This window comes from Tursiops truncatus, chromosome 3 (assembly GCF_011762595.2).
Source record: "Tursiops truncatus isolate mTurTru1 chromosome 3, mTurTru1.mat.Y, whole genome shotgun sequence".
Classification (NCBI taxonomy): Eukaryota; Metazoa; Chordata; class Mammalia; order Artiodactyla; family Delphinidae; genus Tursiops; species Tursiops truncatus.
The window spans coordinates 159,716,787-159,735,368 of NC_047036.1; the positions used below are offsets into that span (position 1 = coordinate 159,716,787).

General features: G+C 55.6%; 1 protein-coding gene across 1 annotated transcript; it reads right to left on the minus strand.

Annotated features, from left to right (window-relative positions):
* Window positions 1-2,633: 2,633 nt before the first annotated feature.
* LSM4 (LSM4 homolog, U6 small nuclear RNA and mRNA degradation associated) lies at window positions 2,634-14,712 on the minus strand. Its single transcript, XM_033853952.2, has 5 exons — window positions 14,586-14,712; window positions 10,502-10,543; window positions 8,303-8,401; window positions 5,242-5,425; window positions 2,634-3,286 (listed from the first exon to the last, which is right to left on the minus strand). Exons 1-5 carry the CDS (start codon window positions 14,586-14,588, stop codon window positions 3,195-3,197), a joined length of 420 nt encoding a protein of 139 aa, XP_033709843.1. The 5' UTR covers window positions 14,589-14,712; the 3' UTR covers window positions 2,634-3,194.
* Between the last annotated feature and the right edge of the window lie 3,870 nt (window positions 14,713-18,582).

The window sequence follows — 18,582 nt, forward strand, 5'->3', positions numbered from 1 at the left end:
CCGCCCCATTTCCTGTCCTCTCACTTTGCTCCGGTCACCACTTGGCACAGGACCTTTGCACAGGCTGTTTCCCTGTCAGGAACGCTCTTCCCCCAGATGGCTGGCTTCTCTGCCTCCCTCAAACCCTTTTCTTGAATGTCACCCCCTGGCCTGCCCAGACCACCTCTCTCCCCCACCCTTGCTTTCTACTCTGAATTTATGCATTCGGCTTGTTTGTTGCCAGCTCACCCCTGTGGAAGGTAAGGGCCACCATGGTGGGGACTCTCTGCCTAATTCACAGCTGAGTCTCCAGTGCCTGGGATGGAGCTGTGGCCCCAGTTCCTCCGCCCCCGGCCAGCCCTCTTCTCCCGTTGTGGCGGGCAGCTTCCCCCACTGAGATCGTTTAAGTGGACATCAGACCATTTCCCACAGGCCAAGCAGCCCTTTGTCCACAGAGAGATGTCAGAGGACACCAAAGCACATGCTGAGCCGGTAGGGGCACACATGCTGCTGATGCCAGGACACGCGGACCCCAGGGTCCAGTTGAATGGGTGGGGAGGACAGCGGCCGTCAAGCCTGCCTGGAGGACGTGGGAAGCAGCAGTCTGGGGGCAGGGCTTCCCGGGGGAGGTGCTCTTGGAGCAGCAGGTGAGGCCCAGGAGAGGAGGAATCCGCGCAGAAGTGTGTGCAGGCGGGAAAGCAAGAGACACCCTCCCACCCACCACCACCAGCTTGCGGGGCTGCTGCTTGAGGCTGCCCACTGAATCCAGGTCTCTGAAATGGACTCATGGCCCCAGGGTGAGGCAGCAGGGCCATCCAGGCTGGCGCTGGCCCCAGGCTGAGTCACACCCTGGGTGTGTGGGTCTCCCTGACCTGTAGCAGCTGGAGCAAACTCCAAGGGGAGGAGGTCGGGGCCTACAGGAACCACCTACACTTAACCACCTACACGTAAGGTAGCCCGCAGGCTGCAGGTCATGCAGCAGTCAGCTGATGGGGGTGAAAATCCCTGGGGACAGACCATCAGAAGGGCAGAAAGAAGGAGGCCGAGTTGTGGGAACCAGGCCAGCACTTTTGGTTTCTCTTCTTGTTGAAGGGGTTGAGGCTGGTTTCTTGAAACCAACCAGGAAGAAGACTGGAAAACGGGCCTGTCCCGACACCCAGCTCAGGAGGACGACGCCTTCCGGAAGCCCACGGCACCTATGCGGCCAGGGCCGGGGAAGCGGCTCACATCACCAGCGGGCAAGGAGAGAAATGAGAGCCCGGACTGCCCGGCTGGAAAGGTCAGGGTTGCCTGGCGCGGCTGGCGGCGCGGGCGGGAAGCCGCGCTTACGCACGCCGAGGATGCGCCCCCGCGCGGAGACGGGGCGCGTCCGGGACCCACGACCCTGAGCTGCGAATGGGCCCTTGGGAACGTCTGAACACGTTCCTGGTCCAGAGCCGGGTAAGGGAAGAAAAACCAAACTGCGGAGAGCAGGAAGGGGCGGGGCTCCTAAAGGGCTTCCCATTCACAGCCGCGCAGGACACCAGAGCCCCACGGATTTCATCAAAGCCTGACTGGAGACGACCCGCGCCCGGTAGGGGGGAGACCTAGCCCCCCAGAGCAAGGCCCTGGAGGCCATAATGGGACTCTGCGTCCAGGGCCATGGGGGAGGGGAGTTGTGAACACGGCCCCCTCCCTCCCCAACCGTCCTTCTCTTCTTGCGCCTTCATGTCAGCCGGCCCCCTGCACAGCCCACGTCTGTGATGCGGGAGGTGGGTTCTCAGGGCCCAGGTCACACTCAGACCTCACACCCCTGTCCCCAACCTACGCCAAAGTGTTGCTTTGTCACCAGGCAGGGATTCAGGCAGCAGCAGGTCTCTGGAGGGGGGGCCCGGGGAAGAAGCAATGATGGGGGTGAGAGTGGCGGCAGGGTATGGCGCTCTCCAGACAGGATGGGGCTGTGAAATCTTAGTCAGAGGTCTTCGAGCTAGCTAGGCCAGCACTTTGCAGACCTGATAAGTGGCAGTTCTACAGGCACCACCACCTTTTCTTCCGATCACCCCTCAGAACCGGTCTCAAACCCGTGACAGGTAGAACCCGCACCCACAGGAACTGGCCTCCTAACACCAGCCTGTCTCTGCGGTTCCCAGGAATATCGGTCAGCAGACCATGTCACCGGAAACATTTTCACAAGTGCTGGCTCAGCGTCTCAAGCAAATCACTGGGTTGTGGAGAGGCAGTGCCCTGACTTGAAGAAGAGGTAAAAGGTTCACGAAAACCTTCCTCATGTGTTCCTCGAAGCAGCCGCCTGTCATGGCTTCTCTCTCGGTGAACTCTGGTGTGAATGGTGCTTGCAAAACAGGGACGGAGGGCAGAACACTGGTGGCAACGCCAGGCGGTGTAGGTGTCCCGCTGGCTCCCACCTGGGACTTTCCTCCCCCCACCTCCCCACAAAGAGAAAAGGGGGTCGCCTACTGCCCAGAGCCCAGTCTTGCCTTCCACCTTTTGTTAAGAGGCTGCTGAGGGACATGGGAACCAGTGTCCCAACAAATTGCTTCCCCTCAGTGAGAGGCCACAGGGTACAAAAGACAACTTCTTGCATGGGGCTGTGATTTCCTGAGGACACTACCTACTAGATGCACCCAGTGGTTCAAAAGGAATTAATGGATTTACAGTTTGTAGTTGTATTTGTTTTTATTTTTGTAACACAAAGAGGGAGAGAGGAAGTGAAGGGACAGGGCCCAGCGTCGTCCCCCAGAACAGCTTCTGAGGCATACGTTCGCCTGGATTCGTTTTGAAAAGGCAATTTTGGGGTCCGTGTTTTAGGAAACTCTCCAGGCTGTCAATCTCAGCGCAAACAGCTTAAAATAAAAACCTCCCGTCTATTCGTCACACAGGGATCTAACACAAAATGCAAAACAAACCTGTTCGGAAAATGCCTGCCCTTAAAACAAGAGTGAGGGCTTTAAAGATTCATTAAACACAGAATCTTCAGGAATCAAGTTGGCTGCGACTTCACAAAACCAGAAGCACAGAATAACGTTTCCAACTGTAGAACTGCTGGCTGACAAAAAAAGAGGAGGATCACAAGATGACAGGCAGGGGGGTCCTCCCCCAACACCTGCCTCTTCTTTTTGTTCTGAACAGACTCAAACTGGAGAGTAGAAACGCGGCCTTGTGGGTGGAAGCAGATGCCCGGTGGCGGTGGCTCAATCTCTGGGGAACAGAGGGGCGGCTCACTGTTTGCCCGCCTGTCTGCCTGGCTTCTTTTCTGGTTGACCTCTGCCGGTGCCTGGGATTCCACCTCGGCCCCGGCCCCCAAACACACCTGTGAGACAGGGGAAACGGGCTTTAGCAGAGCCAGGCTGGGAGGCCCACTGTGGACTGGGACCAGGAACTGGAATCCTTAGACTGTGGCCAAGTTGTTTAATCCCTCTGGGTCTCAGCTTCCACTTCTATAAAGTGAGGGCAGTGATCCCACCTCTGGCGGGAAGGGCAGGCTGAGAATCTGAGATGGAGTGTCGACCAGGGCTGGGCATGGGTAGTGCTCCAGAACATTCTCAGTGTGACAAGGGACCAGACCAGGTCCCCCAGGGGTGTAAAGGATGCCAGGGAGGACAGAGGTTGGCACCAAGTCACACTGGGGCTTGGGGCGGGCTTCCTGGAAGAGAGGGCTGGGGGCCAAGGTGGAGGGCAGTCACCAGGACAAAGCCAGAAGGGCTTCCAGGAGGAGGGGGGGGGGCATGAACTAAGACAAGGCCTGGACTCAGTCCAGGGATGGGGCAATGACCCCCAGCTGTGAGGCTGGGAGCTGCACCAGGGGACCTGGACCTTCCTTGCTCTGGCACCACCCGCATCTGGCCCCGGAGAGAAACGACTGGGTGGTTTGTGTGTGTCCAGCCTGGAGAAGGGGCAGGGGAGCCTCCTGAGCCCTGACCTCTGCAGTCAGTGGTGGGGCTGTTTCCAAAATACATTTTACGTGGAACAATGGCACTGCTGTTGGGGGAGGTGAGTAGTTGGAGGGAGGGCATGCCCCCGGCCCAGGGAGGTCCCAGAAGCATCAGGGCAGCATGGGGACATAGAAATGTACACACAGGCCCCCTTCCTCCACAGACATGCAGGGGGCCCTCTGGGGACAGAAGCCAATGCTGGCAGGGTCTGCCTAACCTCACGTCTCATGGGGCAAGACCAGCTTTGCCAAGGGGAGCCTGGCTATGCGGGGACCCCTGTGAGAGTCCCACTGGCTGTGGAAGGCCCCGTGGCCTCCGTTCGGAGCCGCCCGAGCAAGCCGCTCTCCCCGTCCTCCCTGCTCCTTCAGGCAGTTTACTTGACAGTGGTGGCCTCCAGTGAAGGGTCTAGCCCCGGGGACAGGTCCTGGGACCCCTGGGACCCTGCTCACCCCCATCCTAGGCTACTCTCCACCTGGGGTGCCCTCCTGCCCTCTTCCATCTGGCTCCTTTCTGATTGTCACGTGAGCCTCAGCTCATGGCTGGCTCCTGTGCCCTTCCCAGCCCTGCCCATGAGCCCCCAAGGTGGGCCCCGGGCCTGGCACACAGGAGGCCCCTCCAGATGCAAGAGACAAAGCCAGGTCCCTCCAAGAACAGGAGCCGGGCGGGGGAGGCGGGAAGGGCAGGGTCTGCAGATGGCCTCTGGGCTCAGGCCCCAGCTGACTGCACAAGTTTAATTTTATGCCAGATTTATAATCTCAGGGTGGTGTGCTGGGATCTATCCAAAAGGCATGACCTTGGCTTTGTATAAAGGAGTCATAGCAGGGAAGGGTTCCATGCCGGGGCCCCGCGCTGGGGTACTCACCCGCAGTCTAGTGAGGCGGGCACTGTGGGACCCTCTCTGCAAAGGGGAAACTGAGCCTTGGCGAGGTGCCCAGAGCACCTGCCAGGAAACACAGGCAGGGCTCAAGTCCCAGGTCTATGTGGGCCTGGACCCAGACCTAAGGGAGCACTGAGAGCCACTGTGGGGCAGGAGGGCCCAGGTGGGTGAGGGTCAGCACTGACCACCAGGACTCAGCTGGGCTCCCCGGGTTGGGCTCCTGCGGTGGGGACAGGCCGCAACCAGCAGCATCAGCTGTTCTGCAGAGGAGCCCCATGAGTCACAGCCCCCCAGCTCCACGTAGGAGGGGCTCAGAGCCAGGCCCTCGGCACCATGACGGCACCAGCCAAGAATGTCAACACTGGGCCGGGACGGATGCCACGTGCTAGAGTCACCCCCGCCAATGGGGAGGCCCCAGCAGCCTGCTAGGGAGGAAGCAGGGAGAGAAGGGCATACCTCGCCCAGCGCCCCCCATTCCGCGGCCCTTCTGCTGCTTCTGCTGCTGCAGGCCACCGCGGCCGCGGCCCTTGGCCACCACCTCCTCCTTGACCATGTCGATGATCTCATCAGGGATGCGCAGGTACTTGATGGTGCTGCCGCGGATGTAGCACTCGGGCATCCGCCAGAATTTGTCCCCGTCCTGTGAGAGAGGGTGTGTGTGTCAGATCTTTTGGGGGGGGTGGTAGGGTCCCTGCAGAGCAGGTGCAGATGGCCGGGGCAGCATCTGTCCCCTCAGGCCGCCTGCACCTGGCATCGCCCCCGCAGGCCCCGCAGGCTGCAAAGTTCTTCGTCCTGGACGGGACACTGGAGGGGCCGCACTCCAGCAGGATCTCTCCAGATCCTTGGCAGCCCTTCACACATGAGAGAGGGTGGGGCAGGGCCTCGTGAGAAGCCTCCGTGTCCTCAGCCTGTCCTCCAGTGGGGGATGCAGCCCGAAGCCTGGAGAGGGGTGAGGCTGTCCCACGCGCCAGGTGCTGCCACAGCCCAGCTCCTCCCCCTCCTGCCCCCAGCCTTCCAGAATTCACCTTCTGGAACCCTCTCTATGCACCCTGACTCATTCATTCACACAAGTATCTCGTGGCAGGGTCTGAGCTGGGCATGGGACACAAGTGAGCAGGACAGAGACCCTGCGTGATGGGTGAAGAGGGCCAGGACGGGGGTGGGGAGCCAGGTCTGGGGCCAGCCAGGGGCAGCTCCCAGTGATGCCAGTTTTCAGGAGAGCTATTGGAGGCTAGAGAGACAAGGGGCTTGTAAAGTTGCAGACTCCTGAGCAACGCCAACCCTGCAGTTCTTAGGATGCTGACTGTTTCCCCCCCACCACCATATACCCTGCGACCAGCAAAAGGCCTTCCCTCCACGCTACCTCCTACTGCCCTTGGGCGGGAGCCCGGGGCCTCATCCATCAGATGAATTCTCCGGCCCCACCCCTGTTGCCCAGGCCAGAAGCCTGGTAACCCTCCCCCGCCACGCCTAGAAATCAGACCAAGACACCTCCCTGCTTAGATCCCAATCAGCGCCCCGTTGGCCCAAGGACGAGGTCCAAACTCCTCAGTGTGGTTCCAGAGGGCCTGAGATCCAGCCCCACCCTGGCTGCCCTCTCTCGGCACTCGATGTGCCTTCCAGATGGAACTTTCTGGAACACACACGGTGGGCTTCCGGGCCCCAGCACTTTGCACACGCTGTTCCCACCTTTTCACGTCTGGCTAACTCCAGTCCTCAACAGGCCTTGCTTCCAGCCTCCCTGCAAGCCCCAGTCCTGCATGACACTCATCAGCGGTGCCTGGGCCGATCTGGCCCAGCCCAGTGGAGGTACTCGGCAGGGACAAATGGAATGTTTGCGGGCCAACTCTTCCCAGGAACACACACGAGAGCCCCCGACCCATACAGGAACCCCAAGAGGCCTCAGAGCATTCCTTTCCCAGAAATGGTAGGCGAGGGGCCAAGTCTGTGGGGATGCAAAGTACAGCCAGACAGAAACAATGATTGTGTGGAAGCTCAGGGCCGGGGCTGGGGCTGGGGCCGGGGCCGGTGGCTCAGCGCGAGGCTTTCCCTCAGCCAAGGGCAGGCCGAGCCCAGCGCGCTCCCTGTAGGAACAGGGTTTACTGTGCTTTCCATGGGGGCAGCTAAATGCCTCCCGACCCTTGCTCTCCCGTGCTTTCTCAGCCCCTGGGATCTCTGTTCAGCCACCTGCTACCCAAGGGAAGGAGGGGCTGCCATCACCTGTTTACAGATGAGGACTCTGCGTGGCCTGCGTGAGACGGTACCTCCCACCAGCCTCTCCTCCCAACTGCTGGGTCACAGAGGGGGACTCCCCAGGGGGAGCCACGTGTCCAGTCTCGGCTGGCCATGGAGGCCGGACGGACCTTGCCCTGAGACCCAGCGATTGGTTCTAGGTCCCAGAAGTGGACACAGACGTAACAGCGGCGTGCAGAAGGACAAGCGCTCAGCTGTGCACTGTGGCATCGTCTGCCACAGGCACACTGGAAACGCCTGCCACCAGGAGTTCGGTCCTAAGAAGCAGGTCACAGAGCCAAGCAGGTGAGGGTAGGGGGTCACAGCCCTCTGTCTGCCTTTTGGGGTGTGAACTGTCCAGGAGCACAGACCGGGGTGAGAGTGGCTGCCTTGTGCTCTGCCGTATGCTGGCGTGGTGAGCCCTGGGGCACACTGCCTGTGGCTCAAGACAGCCGGGCCCTGACTGGGCCCTCCAGGAGCTTCCTCCCTGTAACATGAGGGGCTATCTTGGGCAGGGGGACAGAGACTGGAATCAAGGTGAAAGGAAAGCTCTAGCAGAACCCAGTGCAGATTAGGGGGAGGGAGTCCTGCCTTCCTCACCGTCCTCATCACTCTGTGGATCATCCCAAGGCGGGGATGACCCTGGGGAACATTCTCCCCCACCCCGGCCCTGCACTTCCTGGTTTCAGGCCTCAGGGGAAACAAGCCCCGTGGTGGCCTGCACATCCCCCAGTCACGCCACCACGGCCCACATGGTGGGCAATGCCCACAGCCAGGACCAAAGGCAGCAGAGGCTAACAAGGAGGGTGGGGCCTGCCCTGGAGCCCACCCCCTCCCTGTAGAGCAGGGATTTATGGCCAGAAGCACCCCCCAGGCCTAAGTCCTTCTTGGTCAGGGGTGGCACCCGGGGATGCAGGAGCAGCTCAGTGCCTGCTGGGCAGCATCCCCGCAGGTGCAAAGTCCAGGGCACTAGAGAGACTTGGAGCCTTGTCTGGCTGTTCCCCCCAACATCCTGACTAGTCCCTCGGGCCCCGCCCCTGCAAGAGGCCCTGCCCCTGGCAGGATGACTGGTGGTATAGGCTGCGGTAGGCACCCTCCCACTCCTCCCACACGTCCAGGGAAGGGCTTTTACCCCACTTGGAGGCGAGGATGCTGAGGCTCTGTAAAGCCCCAGGTCCCAGTGCGCATTCCTGGCCACACGACCCCCACTCGCTCTGCCCACCAGACCGGAGCTGCCCCAAGGCCCCCAGGCAGCGAGAGCAGACTCGGGGCGGAGGGCACTCACCCTGGACGTGCAGATCACTTCACGCAAGTTGATGTTCATCCAGTTGTCGCAGCTCACCAGGTGCCCATTGTACGTCTCCCCGTTTTTGAGCTCCACCAACTGGAGAGAAAACGGGTCCCACGTCAGTCTCAGGCCCTAAGAGGGGTGCAGACTTACCCCGAAGAGCAGGCCACCACCACCAGGCCTCATTCAGACACATCCTCGTGTCTTCTTCGGACCCACTGGCCACAGCACACGGTGCCCAGGCCCCCAGGGGCCCACCTTACAGGAGACACGCTCTGCTTTCTCGCTACGCTTTGCTGGGCATTGTAGACTTTCTACGATGAAACCATTTTTTTGTGTGCGGAAGAAAGAAACAGACAACCCCCCCCCCCCACATCTTTAAAGGAATGAGTAAGGGTGGCCGGGGGCCGGGCAGGTGCCCGGTGATGGCACACATGTGATCCTTGGTGGTCTGGAAAAACTGTTTTTCATTGCAATAACTACTTGCTTATTTTGATGTGTTTCCGGAAAAGCGCGTCATGCAGAAGACAGGCTTTTGCTAGGAAAAGGCTGAGACTTAAAAAAGAATCAATTTAGAGAATGAACTTATGGTTACCAGAGGGGATTGGTGGGGGGAAGGGATAGTTAGGGAATTTGGGATTGACATGTACACAGGACTATATTTAAAATGGATAACCAACAAGGAAGTACTGTATAGCACAGGGAACTCCGCTCAATATTATGTAACAACCTAAATGGGAAAAGAATTTGAAAAAGAATAGACACATGTATATGTATAACCGAATCACTTTGCTGTACACCTGAAACTAACAACATTGTTAATCAACTATACTCCAACATAAAATAAAAAGTTAAAAAAAAAAATCAACTCTCAGGGCTGGAGAGGCACGGGGCTCACAGCCGCCACCTCTGTATTGTTCCATGGGCTGGGCATGGGTGCAGGCGCCGGCATAATGAGCGCCAGCGGCAGCCTGGTCCGTGCCTATGACTTCCTGCTGAAGTTCCTGCTGGTGGGTGACAGTGACGTGGCGAGGGTGAGATCTTGGCGAGCCTGCAGGACGATACAGCCGAGTCCCCGTACGGCCACCTGGCAGACATCATGCGCTCTCCTGCTGCCTTCTGCAGTGCTGCAGACATTTTCCAGCTACTCTGCCCGTTTCCCTTGGCAACCACTTTAAGATTTAAAATATGATTTGTAAAGTCATCACTTTCAAGTTTGGAAAAAAAAAAAGAAATAAAAGGAATCAACTCAGCTATCTGCCCAAGAGAAACGAAGACATACATCCATGGAAAAATGTGTTCACGGATGTTCCCAGCAGCTAAAATCTTCACGAATAGCCAAAAAGTGGTAACAACCCAAATGTCCATCATCAGTGGACAAATGGATAAATAAAATGTGGTGTATCCACACAATGGAATATCACCTGGCCGTAAGGAATGAAGCTTTGACACATGCTACAATGTGGACAAACCCCAAGAACATCATGCTAAGTGAAGGAAGCCAGACATGAAAAGCCACATGTTGTGTGATCCCACTTACAGGAAATGTCCAGAACAGACAAATCCACAGAGACAGAAAGCAGATTCGTGGTTGCCCGGGGCGGGTGGAGGGGGAGGGGAGCAGCTGCTAATGGAGACTGGGTCACCTTTTGGGGTGACAGGATTGCTCTGGAACTACATAGAGGTGGTGGTTGCACAAAACTGTGAATGTACTGAACGTCCCTAAACTGTACTTCGAAAGGTTGAATTGTATGGTATGTGAATAACGTCTGAATTTAAAAAAAAGAAAAGACAACAGGACATATTGACAGATACTACACTTTATCACGAAAGGACAAAGCAGCTTAGGGAATGAGCATCGCATGAACCTATCCATATTTTAAAAACTCATTCACGCTTACACACACGTTAAAAGTCCAGATGTGTGTATATCAAAGAATAGTTAAATTGTTGGGAAGATGAACGAAGAGGGGCTTCCACTTTCTCTGAGTCTCTAGTATTTGACACTTTTAATAAGCATGTATTACTTTGATCAGGAGCAGAAATGACACAGGTCCTGACGCATGTGGGAGGGAAAAGAGGACAGGCAGGAAGTGGCTTTGGCTGGAGGCACCTCACCCTTTGCCCAGTGTCCCTGTCCCTGTGCTGAGGCTGGTCCCCGCTGAAATGTGCCATCCCAGACCAGCATGTACTCACCATTGGGTGATTCTGAGCCGTTTTCAGCAGTGACAAAGGAAGCTGAAAGGCAAACAAAAGCACATGACTTGTTTCATCAGCCAGCGCTGTGGAGCCCTGGCCTCTGGGCAGGGCTGAGACTCCAGGAGCACACATTCCCCGACAGAAATGCAGCTTCTGAACTCTGCCCAAGCCCAGGACACATACCTGCCTCCTAGCTTAGGACAGAAAAGTCTCAGGAACACCCCCACCCCTGCAATTGCAGAGGCATCTGCCCTCTGGTCTTGGCGCTGACCATTCCGGGCATTTCTTTGTAGCTCAGGCTGCATATAGTCCCACCCCTGACAGGACCAGGTGTAGCCCTCCATGCTTATCAACAGCATCACAGCACACAGGTTCTGCTGCTGCTTGAATTTTTTGCTCCACTGATGTTTCTGAGATACATCCAGGCTAATACATGCAGCTCTAGCTAGGCCTTTCATTGTCGGCATGGTAGGTGGTTATCATCACACCCACTTTATGGACGGAGATACTGCAGCTTAGAGACTGAGGAACTTGCCCGGCACCAGTGAGCTAGTGAGAGACGGAGCTTGACTTGACCCCATCTGTCAGAAGCCAGCTCACGCTGAGCCCACAGGGGGCTCAGGGGGCAGCTCTGATTGAACCAAGAGTGATTTGGCCAGGCGCAACTGGCCTCCCAATCACAGGCCACATCTGAGCTGGGTGTTCATAGAGGAATTCACCAGGTGAGAGGAAGAAACATTTCAGAAGAAGCCTGTGGTCACTGCAAGTGAGAGCAGATAAAGGATGGGATTTAAAAACGCCCCCTGATAAGGTGAACTTTCAAGATAGTTCTTTTCCCATTATTGCTGAATTTCTTTTTTATAAAAAACATATAGTGTAACCGGGGAAAATAAGTCAGTTCTTTTCATTTTAGGTACACAAATCACAACCCATACACTGGGGCCTGTCTCTGGGTCTCCAGAACGGTGGCTCAGGTGGCAGTGCTTGGGTCCAGGGTCCAGTGACAGCCTATCCAGTATAGTCAGGTGAAGGTTCTAGACCAAGGGCCCCACAAGATGGGAAACTGCCTCAGCAAGGATCACACCTTGCCCGAGCAACTTTGCAATCCTAAGTTGGCCTGAGCCCCAGGACTTCTTGGCAGGGGAGTCCCAGCCCACCCTCACCCTCCAATAGGAGGCAGCTGCTTCTCCAGGTGGTGGGGACTGTGTGGCCTCTCTCAGGAGGCCACAAGGGGCCCTCAACCCCCAGAGGATGGCTCCCTATGGAAGGGCTTGGTGGGGGGATATCTCACATCCCACGGGCCTTCCCTAAGAGCCACCCGGGGAAGATCCAGGGGCGGCAGGAAGCCAGGCCCAAGCCCACTTCCTGCACTGGCTTCCTGGAAGGGCACGATAAGGAGGAAGAAGGAGCCACGTGGAGAGGAGGTGGCTGCTCCGAGGAGGGTGGGCAGGCAGGCTGGGGTCCCAATGTGGCCAACCTGCAGCTCCTGCCCTCTCCTCCGGAATGCATCTGTGTGATGCTGCCGGGTGCGGAGAGCTGGAGGCTCAGCCGCGCGTGCGCGAGCCACACACCCAGGGGGTATTTTACAACGGAGAAGCCTCACGCTTTGCTGGGCAAGCCTGTTCTCTGTGCCCACAATGGGAATCTGGACCAGGGCGATGACACACCTAGGTCCTCCTCCCAGATCAGCAGAGAGGGGACAGGACCAGCTTAGCCCTGGAAGGCGAGAATGAAGATGGACTCAGTGCTGAGAGGTGGAGGGAGGGTCACAGCAGTACAGTCAAGGCCCCTCTAGATGAGGCACCAGCGGTAGAGCAGATGGGACCTGCCCAGGGACATGGAGCAAGATCCCGCTAAAGCCGGGGAAAGTAGGCTGATGCCTGCCAGCAGGGGACCCACAGACGTCCTTCAGTGGCATACAGAGCCTCTATGCCAGTCCCTCTCAGGTTGCCACCCTGTCCCAGCTACCGGCAGCACAGCCCTGAAGGACCCACAGCCTCCTTAGCTGTTGCTGGCAGTGTGCCCTCAGAATACGGCTGCAACACAGATGGGTCCAGCACCTGCTCACAACCCTCGCCTGCGCAGCCGCCCCCTAGGCGGGCCAGAGCCAGGCCTGACACGGTCCAGCAAACTGGCCCACTCAGCGCCTCACACACCATGCCCGGTGCTGCTGGCCAAGCTTTGTTCCTCGGTTCCCTCTGCCTGGGGTGCCCTTCCCCAGGCTGGTGGCTGCTCCCTCGGCCAGGCCCTCATTATAACCCCATGGAGGGAACACGGTTTCCACCTGGGCCACCCTCTGCTGTTTCTATTATAGGACGTAGCCAGTCTCTAATTAACTTGTTTATTTATTATGTCTCCCTGGCTAGACTGGAAGTGCCACAAGCCTCCTGCTAGACTGGAAAATTCAGAGGGTGTGGACTTTGTCCAGCACTGAACACCAGGGCCAGGCACACGTGAAGGACTCAGTAAATATTTTCTGAACAAATACAGCACACACCACCAAGGGAGGCACTTGGGGCAGGGGGGATTCTTGCTCAAAGGAGAGGCTCAAAGGAGAGGTGGCACTGGGATAGCAATGCCAAGCAGTGGTCACATCTTGCCATCTTCTACGTCCTTGTCCCCAAACTGTGCTGGAGACAGAGGCGAAGGGAAGGGGAGGATCCTCGGTGAACTTAAAAGCCAAGGGGAAGGGGCGGCGGCAGGGGTGTGGGGATGGAAGACACTTGAAGGTGCCAGGGAGACAGGAAAGGGCCAAACACCCAGTTCAGGGGGAGACAGGGTCATCTGGAGTCGGGAAAGTCATAAAAGAGCTTTAGGCATGAGAACTCCTTTTTCTGGCCTTTCTCAGAACGCCTGGGGTCTGATCCTCAGGCCTGGACCAATCCAGGACTAGACCTAATAGTATCCTGAGGCTCCCAACTCAGGAAGCTGGTTGCAGACTACCCACTCCCTCGCCCACACCTCTGCTTCCGGCCCTGCCCTGCCCTGACCACAGGGAACAGGCAGTGTGTCATGCCTTGTCCACTCCTGAACACTCCTCAGAAGGCGCGAACAGGTTGAATGAATGAATCTGTACTTCACACAGACACTGTTCTAGGCTCTGGGACTATATGAAGATAAAAGACAAAGATCCTGTCTCCATGCCCAGTCCCTCAGACCAACTCTACCCTCCAGCAGAGAGGAACCTGCTTCCTTCTCTCCATCCTTACACTGACCAGGAGAATTTAGCGAGCCCTCACGGTCGGCCCTGAAAAATGTGCAACCATCTCAGAGCAACTCAGGTGCTGATGGGCCAGGTACTCTCCCAAGAAGCTCTCAGCTCTCAATTCCTCTGTGTGGACCTCCGTTTCCCTGTCATACGCTGGGGGCACAGACACTCTCTGGGTTAGATCTACAACTTCCACAACTTGTGAGCGCCATGGCCCTGGGGAGGCTTCCTGTCAGGGCCTCAATTTTTCTTTTTGTGAACTGGGAGGGTGCAGTTAGTCCATCCTTAGCTCAAAATACCCCCTCTCCCTCTGACCGACATACTGTGTGACACAGGAAGAAGCAAACCCTTCTCTGGGTCTGTTTGTCAGCCTGAAAAAGAGAGGCACAGGAGGTTGTGCGGCTAGCATTCTAAGGGCCTTACAAGCCGTGAAATTCCCTAAATTGGTTTAATTTGAGAACGCACACCGGCCCCCTACTTCTTGGCGCTCTAGCTTTACAATCTATGAGGTTAGACTGGGTCGGATGCACTCGGAGTCACTTCCCTGCCCGAATAGTCACTCTGCGGCATTCACCGGGCCCTTCGGTGGGTCCCTTTCCTCTCCGGCCTGTTTCCCCACCTGAAAAATGGGAAGACTGCGGCTACACCGCTATACTATGATTACACGTTCGGTCAGTCCCAAGTTCCCCTGAGACCGACATGCTGGGTGTCCTGAAAGAAGCCCCTGCCGTCCCCGGTCTCAGTTACCACCCCCTCGGGCCGGGGGTGGGAGGACTCGAGGCCCGGATGGCACGCTCGCTCCGCATCACCCCCTGCCCCAGCACCCGCCCCGAGGGCCCTTGGCGGCCGGCTCCCCCGTCGTCTTGCCCTCACCATGGTGTCGGCGGGGACCGGGCTCGCCGGTCACTTCCGCCACCGCCGCCGCCGCTCACGTTCCCGCCGGTAGCAGCCCCGCTGCGCGCCACTAGGCTGAAATGGAGTGGCAGCGACGCGAGCCAGTCAGAGAGGGGCTCGTGGGAAGGACAACCAATCCACGCAGAGTAAGGCGAGGCCTACTAAGCACGAGGGCGGGGCGGGCCGTGTTCTCACAGGAGAAATGAGGGACAGACTCGTAAAGTGCCGCCGTGAGTGCTGCAAAAGGGGGCGGAGCAATGTGCGCAGGCGCAGGAGGCCTTGTGGGCAAAAGCGCATGCGCAGGCGAAACCCTCGCGGATCTCGGCTCCACGTCGTGGGCGAAGGCGGTTATTACCTCCAGTTTCGAGAGAGAGAAATGGAAGCTGTTTGGTTGTTATTGGGATGTGCTTATGTCTCCCTTCGGGCCCCTCCTCTCCTGAGTCTCATGATTGTAGTTGACCATTATCCAAGGCATGTCTTTTGGTAGGTTGGAATCCCGGCTGTGCCCTTTGAGCCTCAGTTTGCCTCCCTTTGTAATGGCCGTAATAATAGTGTATGCGCTAGAAGGTTGCAGTGAGGACAGAACGAGTTAAGCCACGGAAGAGCACGTAGAACAGAATCTGGCACATACTGAGCACTTGATACACGGGTGTGCAACATTGAGCACTTACTATGGACCCGCTCCTAGAAACACATAAGTGAATAAACCGGACAAAACTCCAGGCCCTCCTGAGGCTTAGGAGCCCACTGAGGAGACAGCCGGTAAACAAAATAATTAGGAAAAGGTATTAGTTTCCTTGGGCTACCGTAACAGAGGGATCAAACTGGGTGACTTTAAACCATAAAACTTGACCCAGAAGTTGAAATCAAGGTGTTGGCAGGGTTGGTTCCTTCTGAAGGATCTGAGGCACAATTCATCCTATGCCTCTCTCCCAGCAATCCTTGTAGTCTTTGGTTTATTTATTTCTTTTTATCTTTTTATAAATGTATTTATATTTATTTTTGGCTGTGTTGGGTCTTCGTTGCTGCGTGCGGGCTTTCTCTAGTTGTGGCGAGCAGGAGCCACTCTTCACTGTGGTGTGTGGGCCTCTCACTGCGGTGGCTTCTCTTGTTCCAGAGCACGGGCTCTAGGCATGTAGGCTCAGTAGTTGTGGCACACGGGCTTAGTTGTTCTGCGGCATGTGGGATCTTCCCAGACCAGGGCTCGAACCCGTGTCGCCTGCATTGGCAGGCAAATTCTTAACCACTGTGCCACCAGGGAAGTCCTGTAGGGCTTGGTTTATAAACACATTACTCCAGTCTCTGACTCTGACATCACATGGCTTTTCTCTGTCTCAGATCTTCCTCTTCATTTCTATGAGGACACTCCTTTCTCTTACTAGACCCACCCTAAATCTAGGATAAATTTCATCTTGAGATCCTTAATTATATCTGCAAAAAGACTTTATTTCAAATAAGGTCATATTCACAGATATGGAGGTTAGAACTTATCTATGTTATCCAAGATATGCTAGAACATTTCTTTTTAGGGACAATACTCAACCCACTACATCAAGTATTAGCTATGATTCCTTTGAACATAGACATTTATTTGAATAGTTCATGTCTCCTAGGTGACCATGCATGTACTTTCACACACTCATGAGCATATCTGCAGCCTAAATTTCCAGGAAAGCTCCAGCTGGATGACCATCGAGGGTTCCTTCCTCTGCCTTGACTTTCACAGATGTCTTGACCTTCAGGTCTGTAAATGAGACATAGGTGTTCTCCTCCAGTGACTACCCTTTTCCAGGCCTCCTTAGTGTCAGCGCTGGCCCGAGAGCTTTTTCTTTTCTTTTTAATTTTTTGACTGCACCACGTGGCTTGTGGAATCTTAGTTCCACGACCAGGGATTGAACCCGCCCTGGCAGTGTCACTGACAAGTCCTAACCACTGGACGGCCAGGGAATTCCCGAGAGCTTTTTCTTACCAAGCCCAGAGCCAAGCTCTTCCAGCTGTAAAGTCCCTATTCCTCTCAGAGCCAGCTCAGGGAGCCCCTGATGCTCAGCTTCTCAATAAAAGATTCCCCTGCATCAGGTCTACCCTGATCTACCCTCCAGGACCTGGTGAGGGGAAAGGGGTCTGGGGACCAGCTTTGCTATGAAGGGACTGAGTGACTCAGGCATGTTTCTCCCTCTCCCTTCTCGTTAAAAACAGGAATACAGGAGCTTCCCTGGTGGCGCAGTGGTTGAGAGTCCGCCTGCTGTTGCAGGGGACATGGGTTTGTGCCCCGGTCCGGGAAGATCCCACATGCCGCGGAGCGGCTGGGCCCGTGAGCCATGGCCGCTGAGCCTGCGCGTCCGGAACCTGTGCTCCGCAACGGGAGAGGCCACAACAGTGAGAGGCCCACGTACCGCAAAAAAAAAAAAAAAAAAAAACAGGAATACAGATCTTCCTGGACTTACGATGGGGTTACGTCCCAATAAACCCATCATACGTTGAAAATATTGTAAATTGAAAAGACATTTAATACATTTAGCCTACTAAACATCGTACCTTAAACGTACTCAGAACACTCACATTAGCCTATAGTGGAGCAAAATCATCAAACACAAACCTATTTGATAAAATGTTGAATATCTTACGTAATGTGTTGAACACTGTACTGAAAGTAAAAACCAGAATAGTTTTAAGTGTATCAGTTGTTTACCATTGTAACCATATGACTGACTGGGAGCTGAGGCTCACTGCCAGCTGCCCAGCATCACGAGAGTGTATGTCTAGCCCCGGAAAAGATCAAAATTCAAAGTTCAGTTTCTACTGAATGATTGCTTTTGCACATCATGAAGTTGAAAAATCTGAAGTCAAACCATCATAAGTCGGGGACAGTCTGTGATCATCTTTGCAAATCAGGGTTACTGTGTGGAGTGATCACATGTGAAACCCATATAGAGTGCCAAGCACCTGGTAGCCTTGGACCCACAGTTGTCCTTCATGTCTTAGTTTGGGGTCTGCCCTCCCCCAGAAGCTGACCCTGAGATGAGGACTCAAGGACACATGGAGTATTCAGGGGGTGACCCCAGGAAGTCCCCACTGGGGATGGAGACCTGAGACAGGGAGGGAAGGATCCCTGCAGTGGATGCCAATGAACAGGTGACAAAGTGGGCACCTGAGGGTTAGTCCAGCTGTGGACCTTAGGGAGACAGCATAAGAGCTTGTGTCTCAAAGTGGTCCCACCCAGGGTCAGGGCAGAGTTTATTTTCCCCTCTATCATTGGCTTGGGGATGCTCCCAGTGTTGCTGGTGAGGTCAGGGAAGTGTGCAGGATGCTAGTAAGTGGCCAACAGTGATATGCCGATTGGGCTAGAGGAATCAGTGTGACCAGCCGAGACTTATTTGCCAAGGGTAAAGGCCGCTTTGATGTAAACAACATAAACTGGGCTACATGAAGTGCTCCAGCGTCAACATGGTGGTGGAAGTAGGAAGAAAATTGCATGCTGGTTCACCTCGTTCTGACTTTTCTAGACTTTTCTATGTTCAGTCCTTCTCCTTTTGCATAACTGACAAACTCCTGTTCATCCTTGAAAATTCTGCTTGGGTGACCCCGTGTGGCGGACTATGGTTACTGCAGATTTGGTCAGCTCTTTCAACACAGGGGTGGCCAATCGGAGTTCTCCGTCCACCTGGGCATAGTCGTTGGCCAAAGAGGAGCAAGTGACCAACCAAAGCCAATTAGACTCACCCTTGGGACGGCTACTGAGGGCCAGAAGGGAGAAAAGTGCTTTTCATAGAGGTTTTTTAAAGTGCAATAGTGAAAGCCCAGTGCCATCCCGATTGATCTTCTGGAAGAAGCTCTCTGCAGGTTGAATCTAACATAGAATTCCTCTGTGGAAAAGAGGCACAGTTTGAGCCCCTGGATCTAGCTATATCTGAAGTCATGCGACTTTCCACTTATATGAGCCCAACAAGTTGTCTTTTTTTTTTTTTTTTTTTTTTTT

Bases quoted from the DNA above. Each gene is read 5' to 3' on its own strand.
- LSM4 (XM_033853952.2), bottom strand. The intron at 8,402-10,501 runs GTGAGTACATGC...TTTTCTCTCCAG, and splicing joins CGGCTCAGAATCACCCAATG to TTGGTGGAGCTCAAAAACGG. The intron at 5,426-8,302 runs GTGAGTGCCCTC...CCTCTCTCACAG, and splicing joins AAGTGATCTGCACGTCCAGG to GACGGGGACAAATTCTGGCG.